The sequence below is a fragment of the Ovis aries genome, chromosome 12 (assembly GCF_016772045.2).
Source record: "Ovis aries strain OAR_USU_Benz2616 breed Rambouillet chromosome 12, ARS-UI_Ramb_v3.0, whole genome shotgun sequence".
NCBI lineage: Eukaryota > Metazoa > Chordata > Mammalia > Artiodactyla > Bovidae > Ovis > Ovis aries.
In genome coordinates this window covers 27,742,025-27,751,889 of record NC_056065.1, presented here as the reverse complement: position 1 = coordinate 27,751,889, position 9,865 = coordinate 27,742,025, and the positions used below count along the sequence as shown (strand labels likewise).

Here is a 9,865-nt window from a genome sequence, read left to right as displayed (position 1 = left end):
TTCATGCCATGGGAAATTGTACCTAGACCTATATCCTGAAAGACATGTATCAGACCTGATACCCCAGACCCTCTGGGAAGCAGAGCCAAATAATGCGCACATTAGAAGACATCACATTTCTTGTATTTCACATCTAAGCCTTCCTGGCCCCATGTATGTCTTTTGGCTGCTTTAGTGACAGTGCTGATTGACTTTTCTTCTCCACTACTCAGTGGGAACAGGGACTGTGCCTCTTAACTACTGGTTATGCTTTAATCTACTTTTTTTTCTTGGTTGAGCCTTTTATTTGGGAAGTTAGTTCCCGGATCAGGGATCGAATCCATGCCCCTTGCATAGGGAGCTTGGAGTCTACCACTAAACTGCCGGGAAATACCAGTGCCAAGATACGGCTCTTCAAGTGACTTTATATATTCTGAAAATCCACAGCTGGCTAATGGTGGATGACAAATGTCTGAGAACTAAACTGGGAAATTCACCACTCATTCAACACTGGATGTGGAAGACAGAGAAAGTTCAGTATGTTATTTGCTTTTACTTTTTTGTAGTTGTAAACCTGGGTGTTTTGTAGTTGTAACTGAGAAAATGAGCAGTCTTGCACCGGAAGCTGGGCTATAAATGGTAAAGTCCACTTATTATAATTTAATGGACAGTGCTTCCAAAATAGAAATTTACTTAAATTTACATAGTAAGTTAGATTAACCTAGTAGTTGGGTTAAAAAAATACTTTGATTAAAACCACACTGCAAAATGGGGAACCTCAGTGGACTGCTTTAAACTCTTGACCTCAGAGGAAGGAAACCAACTAACCAATAATGATAACTTGGAGAGGGAAAAAAAAAAAAAAAAAGGTTTAGGATCCATAACAGATTCGTCGTCAACAGTGTAATGATTCAGCATTCGGAGGCCAAGTAAAACAAGACTTGCGGGTGTGCAGGTCAAGTGGTATCTCAGCATACACGGACAGAATTTTCTGTGTGACACCGCACGTTGGTGAGTATTTTTTACTGATATCTCTGCAGGACCTCCCCGTAATGTTGATTCTCCTCCTTACATCAGCAGTCCTAGAAACGATGTGAGCTGTAGGGAACCCGTGGACATTTTTTTTTACCAACCCCCACAACCACCCAATGGCCCCACTGCCCCCACTGTCCCCAAGCTACCGTCCAGGTCAGTTTCTACCGAGATGCAGCCATTGCCAAGACAAAGGAGTCCCAGATTGCCTTCGGAGCCACTGTTTGTCCGCAAGATTTCCAGAGGGTTTTTTTTTTTTTTAAAAAACACAGTAAGGAGAGCACTAATAGTGTTTCAGCAAGAAGTACTTTCGGCCTCGGAAAGTTGATCTTTAGTGATCGTTATGCAAATTTATTTTCTTCACAGCTTTTTACGATCTCTTTTGCCAAACTACTTCACACACCAATTTCCCTGCTGTGTATCGCCAGGCAACTGTGGCGCGAATGCTGGGAGGGAAAGGGTGGGGAGAGCGAGCAGTCCGTGGGTCTGGCGGCTGAGATAAGGCCGGGGGAAACACAGCCTTCTCGGGCTGAGCCAGGATCTAATACTCCGAAATCTGCCACCCGCAGTACTGGTCAGGCTGCTGGGTGGGGCGGGGCGGGGCGGACGCGCCACGTCTCGTGACGAATCGACAGCTCTGGGCATGATTCAAAAGGCCGAGAAGCCAATAGGAACCCTGGGAAGGCTGACCAGAGGGGCGGGGCAAGGAGAGGGCGGGGTCGGGGAGGCGCGCGCCCGGGCCGCGGGACCGCGGAGCGCGAGAGCGCGAAAGCGGGCAGTGTCGCGCGCGCGGAACCGCCGCCGGGTTGCTGCTCCGCGACTCTCCCGAAGCCGTTCGTGTTCCCGCAGGATCACCGAGCAGGTGAGCTCCCGAAACCCCGCCCCGCTCCCCGCAGCGCGGTCTCCAAGGGATCTGGGGGAGGCCCGCTGGGAGGGTTCGGCGGATGGGCAGGGGTCCCGGGGCGCCTGGCGTGGAGCGGCGGCTTCGCCCTACCCTCCTCCGGGTCGGTCCGGGCGGCTGCTGGAGAGGCTTGAAGTGCGCCGGGCCCGGCCAGCTGCGGAAATGAAGCTATGGTTTTAAATTGCCGACGTTTCCCTCCATTTTGGACGCGCCGCGTCGGAGTAAAATGATGTTGTCTGGGGAGGATGTGTGGGTGGGTGATCCACCCCGGTGCCTTTGTCCCCGCCCTGCAACATCGGCCCTCCCAAGACTGCTCCGAGCGCCTTTTTGACAGATTAGCCTGGTGGCTTGGCGGGCCCAGCTCTTGGGTAGGCAGAACAGGCGCGGCAGCCTGGCGGACGGGGAAGTGGGGTTGGCAAGTTGACTTTAATTGTCGGTGGTTGTCACTGCCCTGGAGGGTCGTGGCCGTCTCTGGCGACTTCCAAGGCTGGCTGCATGCATTGGATTCCCCCGCCCGGTGTTTCTCCGCACTCAAAAAACGGGCAGGTTTGCGTGCTCCTGCTAAAGCTCTATCTTTTTTTCCACCCTTCTTTTTAATATAGCTTTTTAAGGCTTAAAAAAAATAAGTGCCTGACTGCAAAGGGCCTGGTTCCAGGCGGTTCACCAAAATAATTACGCGGTCTGATCGGGAATCAGGCTGTTGATACTCAGAATGAGCCAGTAGATACATTGGACAGCGCGTGGACGATTCAAGGGTTCAACCTGGAGCAAGTGAACTTGCTCACCTGATGTGTGGAGGAGCCTGCACCCGGCCGGACCCCAGCTAGACCCATGCTTCTGGTCCCAGCCCTCAGGGACCTTTAAAATAAACACGTGCACATCTGTAAAGACACCGTGGCAACTGCCATGGAGAAGAGGATGGGTGTGTGTGCACTAATTTAGATCGAGCACCAAGTCCAATTTAAGTTTGGTTTCTGAGAGCTGTCTAGAGAAGAGGGGAAAGAGTGAGTACGAGGGAAATTATTGCTCCTTCAGTTATTTATTTTGCTTAGGACGATAGTGGGGCCATTCTGCCTGTGCAGCCAGGAAGATGGCAGTTTGTTCTGCACCCTGCGGCAGGGGCAGGAGCTAGGCCAGGGGTTCCTGTTTGAGTTTTGCCCGGTAGGCCAGCCGTGGGTGCAGGTGTTGAAGAGGGAAGCTGTGAGGCTTCATTTGCTCTTCCCTTTCTTTGCCATGTTTAGACTGATTTGGGAAAGTGAAGAAAGATGACCGAAGATGTGATCAGCAGGGAATAGCACATTCTGTTGTGCTGATAAACAGTAACATATTGGAGCCGAAATGTGTAAGGATTCCAGTGCCAACTGAAGCTGAAGTTAGCAAGCATGTGGCTTAATAGAGAAAAGCCTGAGGGTCCCCATGTTTCCACTGCTAATGGGGGGATGCAGTCATTGTGTTCAGTAAACAGAATCTTTCTTTGCAGACATACTTGGCTAAAACCTCCCTTTTGAGGGAGGCCTATCTTTTGATTTTCTAGGCAATGGCAACACACTCATGTACTGTTGTCTGGAAAACCCCATGGGCGGAGGAGCCTGGCAGGCTGCAGTCCATGGGGTCGCTAAGACTCGGAGACGACTGAGCAACTTCACTTTCACTTTTTGCTTTCCTGCATTGGAGAAGGAAATGGCAACCCACTCCAGTGTTCTTGCCTGGAGAATCCCAGGGACAACGGAGCCTGGTGGGCTGACAGAGTAGGACATGACTGATGCGACTTAGCAACAGCAGCAGCAGGTGATGGTACGGTGACTGCATAAATGTCCTGGGGCTTTTCTGTCCTACCTGCCTCGTTACTCCTGCAGGGTTAGGATGTGATGCACTGTGCAATACTCGTGCAAAGTGGAGGTGTACCATCATAATGGTGGTGGTTTCATCTTTTGGAACATTTGTGTACGAGATAGAGGTCTCCTGAGAAGAATGCTGGTTTGTCCCTTTTTTGTTCCCCCTTTTTCAACCACCGTATGAAAGATTGCTGTTCCTAATTCTTTTTTTTAAGTTGAGTTTAGAGACCTAACAGATATCCACGAGATATCTTAATTTGTTTAACCCCAAATATTTGATTGATAACAGAAAAACCTCTTTGGCATTGACCTATGACCAGTATTGGATAGATACTGTGTATGTGGTATCTGTGCAATGAAATTTCTGAAAGGGACAGAATCTGCTCAAGGGATTTTCGCTGGTGATAAAGATCCTGCCTGCCAATGCAGGAGACATAAGAGAGCTGGGTTTGAGCCCCGGGTCGGGACGATCCCCTGGAGAAGGGCATGGCAACCCACTCCAGTCTTCTTGCCTGGAGAATCCCATGGATAGAGGCAGGCTACAGTCCATGGGTCGCACAGAGTCGGACATTACTGAAGCGACTTAGCACACACACAGGCAGCCCTTAATTCCTGAGGGACTGTGTTTCAAAAGTTTATGAAGAGTTATTTGAAACTTGAATGACATCTTCATGTAGAAAGATGTAATCGCCTTCTGCCAACCCTGGTCAACTGACATCAGAGAACTAGTACTGATAACAGAGGTTTGATTTTAAGGGGTCTGAGAAGAAGGAAGGGGCATAAGAGAAGAGAGGAGAGGGCACATTTCCTTCCTCTTTCTTAGTGTTTGGAGGCTTGGAGCTAAATGTTGAAATAGGCAAAACTTGCTGTTGTCACCTTCCTTTTTTGTGCCCCTCCTCCGGGTCCCAAGGTGTCCACCACCTTCTTTTTTTCAAGTTCCCCTCACGTGACTCCTCAGCCAGGTGGGACTTCATCCTCAGAGCCTTTGGGCTCCTTGTCCTTGCTCCCCCCGCCCCCGCCCCCAGCCCAAGCTCCTTTATTACCCCGGTAATGCTATCTCAGGTAGATGCCTTGTACCTAACATGCGAATGGACTGACATCCTGTAATCACCACCTAAGTCTTTCTGTTTTCTTTCATCTACCCACCTAGCTCCTATCTATCTAAACAAGTGAAGCTTGTGAAGCTTGCCTCTCCGATGATTAACGGGGAAGAAATGTGATGCTTGGGAAAGACTTTCTCAGGAGGGGTGTGATAATGTGACTTTCTCCTGTCTTAATTCTGGAGTGTCTTCAAAAGCTCTGAGATGTTGGTATTGTTATGTAATCAGCTCTTGACAGGAGCTGAGTGAGGAATGTCTGTCTGTATGCCCAGAGGATATTTCGGGGATGAAGGTGATGCAAGGAGAGATTTTTCTGCTCGTACTGCCTTCTTCAGAGGGCCTAGCTTGTTCAGTTGGTGTTGTAGATGTCTTCAGGAGCTGGTTTTATCCTGTGGAAATGTGAATCTGCTGGTCCATTGAGGGAGAAGCTCTTACTACCGAAGAGCTAGAAGCACCCAGCAATCAGTCGATGTTTGGAAAAAAGTAGCAAACAGGTCTCATGTAAGTGGCAATTCCTGCAGATTGCTTGTGGCTTCTTAGGGTGGTGTTCTTATACCAGGCTTCATGGGCTGTGGTTCACTGGAAAAGAAGGCTATAACTGGAGGTTGATGTTTGCTGTAGGCATCTGAATAAAGAACTAGGATACTGGCCTAGTTATGTGGTTGGCAGAATTACTTGGTATACATTTGAGACTTCAGCTGTAAAACTTGAAAGATTTGTGAAAACCCCAAATTTGCTCATTTTGGATTTGAAGTTATTTTTCTCGCTCTTGGTAGGTAATATAATGTTAATTATATTTGATCTCCTTGCAGTCCAAGGGACTCTCAAGAATCAGTTGTTCTATATTTGTCCTATTGATAGTTATTGTTGTTATCCTCTTGTGGTGCCTAATTTATAAATTAAACTTTATGATAGGTATGTATGTGTAGTATCCATCGGACTATAGTATACATCCCCATAGTATATACGGGGCTCTGTACTGTCTGTGGTTTCAGTCATCCACTGGGGATGCCTGGAGGTCTTAGAATATATCCCTCTCGGATAAGGAGGGAACTACTGTTTATGTAGATTTAAATGTCAGAAAATATGTAGACTTTGTGAGATTGTGCCTTGCTAATTAGAGAAGTGTGGTCGCTGTAGGTGGGTGGTGTTTTGCATGGTGCAAATCACTTGAGCCTTTATGTTTTGTCATATTTAATCCTCAGTGCCACTGCTGTGTGTAGTGTGATTTCCAGTGAAATATGGTGTGGCAGAGAGAACAACCTCTGTGTCCTGACTCCGCCACTTCATGTCGTCTCTCTCGTGCCTTGGACAGAACAGTTAACATATTTAAGCTTCAACTGTAAAACAGGAATTGTACACTCTTTCCTCCAGAGGCTTTTCCAGCACGAAAGTCTTGACCAGTTAAATATTTTGGAAAGTTATATTTTAGTGTTTAATGTGAAAAGACAAATGTGTATATGCTCAGACTCTTTTTTTTTTTTTTTAACTATTCAGACAGATTTTTGAAAATGCCAAGTAGGAAATTTGCCGATGGTGAGGTGGTAAGAGGTCGATGGCCTGGGAGTTCGCTTTATTATGAAGTAGAAATTCTGAGCCATGACAGCAACTCCCAGCTTTACAACGTGAAATACAAAGATGGAACTGAGCTTGAATTGAAAGAGAGTGATATCAAGGTAAGCGCTCTTTGGTTTATAGACCATGTTTATAATAATTGGGAAATCCTGGTAGGCGTGGTTTTTAAGCTTAGAGCAGTCAGGTCTGGCTCTCACACCCCTTCTCTGGATTATATCCTGATTTTGGCTCTAGAAGTGGATCAATGAGGCACAGTGCTGTGTTCCTCGGAAGCTCCCAGTCTGCTGAAGTCAGACACTTAGATCGCCCTCTCCCTGGTTTAATGCACTCTGCCATTCTGTGACAGTTTGTCATGGGTGGTACTGGAGTGTAACAAGAATAGGGAAGGGCTTGGGGTTTTGGGGCAGCCTTTCAGAGCTGAGTGCTGAAGACAGATAGAGAAACTCAGGTGATGGGGCCAGGGGCTTCCACAGTGGGTTGTGTGCCAAAGGCTTGGGTGGGGGGTGGAGACAGACAACCAGTGCTGAAAGGGTGTGGTGGACAAGGGCCAGAGGAGGGTTAAGAAGGAACCAGAACTGGAGGGGTTTGGGCTTCATCCTAGACACTGAGATTTAATCAGGAGAGTGACGTTAGTTAGATTTGAGCCCAGGGCTTCTCAACCTGTCTGGTGAGGACCTGAGCTTGAAAATATCTGATCCATGGTTATATAAGTACTTATTAATATATCATAATTACTAGGCAAATGAAAAAAAAAAGTACAAAATAAAAGCCCCGACTTTTAATTCTCAGATTCAATAGACATAAAATTACTTGGTCAAAATTGTATAAAAATTTCTGCTCACTTCTCAATTTCATTCCTTGTCTCAGATCAGTAACCCATCTCGAGCCCACAGCGTGTGGACCACAGTTCGAGTGCTGTAGACCAGGGGTCTGTGGCGGTTTTGAGTAAAAGGACAGGTTGCAGATGTCTGAGGCACTGTGGGATGTATAGTTCGAGCAGCGTGAGAGTAGGTCTGGGCGCGGCAGTGTCTCAATGAGATTTTATTCACAGACACTGAACTTTGAATTTCAGATAATCCTCACGTGCCACCAAGTTTCATTCTTCTTTTGAGTTTATTTGCAGTCATTTAAGAACTGTAAAGCCATTCTTAGCTCTGGGACCACACAAAGTGGGTGGGAAGGATTTGGACTGGGGGGTAGTTTGCCTTCCTTGAGGTCTAGATCCCTGGAAACATTTGGAGTAGGTTAGGGCAGGGTAAAATATTACTAAATAACCCAGTCTTGGACTTTTTTTCAAAAATCTGACAGCGTTTTATTTGGAGTGAAACGGTGGGACTGATTTTCTTGTTATTTTTTGTGTGCTCTTTTCTTTTGTCCCATCACCTCAGTCTTTTTTTCTTTAAAGATTTTCTTTTCTTTTTTTGATGTGGACCATTTTTAAAACTCTTTATTGAATTTGTTAACATATTGCTTCTGTTTATGTTATGGTTTTTTGACTGCAAGGCATGTGGGATCTTAACTACCTGACCAGGGATCGAAACCCCCTGGATCAGGAGGGGTGAAGTCTGAACCACTGGATTGCCAGGGAAGTTCCCATCTCAGTCTGAGTCAGTGTTATTATATCTCTTGTATATGTTATTGGGACAATATACAGCTACTTGATTTAGAATAGGCATTTCATGGCAGTACCGTCAAAGGAGAGTTAGGGGTGGAAAGGCTGCCTTGGCCTCGGGAGAGACAGGCCATTGCCGCAGTTGTCATTGGCCTCGTTGGATGGATGCTCTGCTCCCGTGAGCTCCTGAAGTGACTTTAGAAGCATTGCTGCCAATCACCGCCATTGCTCCCTTCTTGCAGTGTGGGTCTGTATGTGTTGTGACTTAGACGCTGAAGCTCTGCCTTCTCCTCCCTCTCTAGCCTTTAACCTCCTTCAGGCAAAGGAAAAGTGGCTCGACTTCTAGTTCTCCTTCTAGACGCCGGGGGAGCCGCTCGAGGTCTCGCTCCCGGTCCCCTGGCCGGCTCCCAAAAGGTTCCCGCCGATCCGCCTCAGCGTCGTACCAGGCTGACCTGAAGGAAGCAAGGAAGGAAGCCAAGAAGGACATGTTGGAAGTTAAACTGACTCCGCTGGTGCTGGTGCGTGTGTTTGGGAGCCCTCCAGCCTCACATAGTGTTTAGTCTGCCCAGATGACGTCTCTCCCTTTATGTGTCCGTGTGTGATCTGCAGTTAATAATATTAAAATGTCAGGGAAACATCAAATCTAAGGTGGTGACTTGGAAAGGTTACATTAGAAAATGACTGTTTGGAAGAATAGAAGGTATAATGCTTTTAAGTGCCATGAAAAAGAACGTTTTTAAGTTTTGAGTGTTACTTAATGTTGTGGGTTTAAAAGAAAAAGAGCAGTGTTTAAATTTTAAATAGATGCAAATTATAGATTGAACTAAGTTTTTATTGTAAATAAAAGTTCATGTAGACAATAATGAGACAAATAAATTTAAAAAATTGAAAGAAAAGAATGAGACATAATATATGGTATAAAAACATTCTTGCTTAGTATCACTGTACTTAATTACCGTCTGTACTCAAAGATGACACTTTTAATTGAATTACTTTCACAGTTCAAGGTTGGAAATATTAGGGTATGCAGAGCCTGTAGGACCTTGCACAATGAATAATTTGGATCACAGACCAAATCAAAATTATAAATAAACAGAATTGAAATGTCATTGTTTACTCTCTTCACTTAATGTTACCTCTTTCCTGGACAAAATGCACATAGATTTTTAATAACCTTAAAAAACTGGATTATTACATAGTATTTTGCAGTCAGATTTAAAAATTTTAAGATATTGGGAATAACCGTCTATTACATTTTCCTGCATCACTTTTGTTGTTGTACAGTATTGTTTGGATTTACTGTAAATCGTATGGAGGTCACGTAATTGTTAGCACCCTTGTTGATAGGCATTAGCTTTTTTTCTTTCTAAATGTTCATTATTATAAACAAATATTCTTACACATGTGATGTATCCTTAGGATAAAATCTTATAAGTGGAACTGCTCTGTCAGATGGATAGAGTAGATTTGAGGCTTTTACTGCATATTGCCAAATTGTTTCAAGAAAGTTTATACCAGTTCAGGTAGGGTATGAATGACTATTTTCTCATTCTGAGTAAAATAGTTATTAGGTTTTTTTTTTTTTCCCGCCAATATGATCATCAGAGATTTTCAACTCACTGTTTTAAATTGCATTTTGGTGATTATTATATTAGTGAGTTTGAACCTGTCAGTGGCTCTCTTTACTAGTCAGATGACTCGGGGTAAGGAACAAATGTTGTATGGTTTCTGTCACATGTCATTTTTAGCTTTTAGTGACCACTATATTTTTTACAGTGTAACTTCCTTATAGTCCTGGTGACCCAAGAGCTACAGACTAGCTTTGCTCTTC

General features: G+C 45.3%; 1 protein-coding gene across 4 annotated transcripts in view; it reads left to right on the top strand.

Moving 5' to 3' along the window:
- The first annotated feature begins 859 nt into the window (after positions 1-859).
- LBR (lamin B receptor) overlaps positions 860-9,865 on the top strand; it is a 29,843-nt gene continuing 20,837 nt past the window's right edge. Inside the window, exons 1-3 of one of the 4 annotated variants that reach the window (XM_042257128.2) lie at positions 860-990; positions 6,345-6,523; positions 8,337-8,552. In XM_042257128.2, the coding sequence (XP_042113062.1) occupies positions 6,359-6,523; positions 8,337-8,552 (381 nt within the window). In that variant the 5' untranslated portion in view covers positions 860-990; positions 6,345-6,358. Of the gene's footprint in view, positions 991-1,770; positions 2,459-6,344; positions 6,524-8,336; positions 8,553-9,865 lie in introns of those variants that run through there. The other 3 variants (XM_004013625.6, XM_042257129.2, XM_042257127.2) reach the window with 3 other exon arrangements.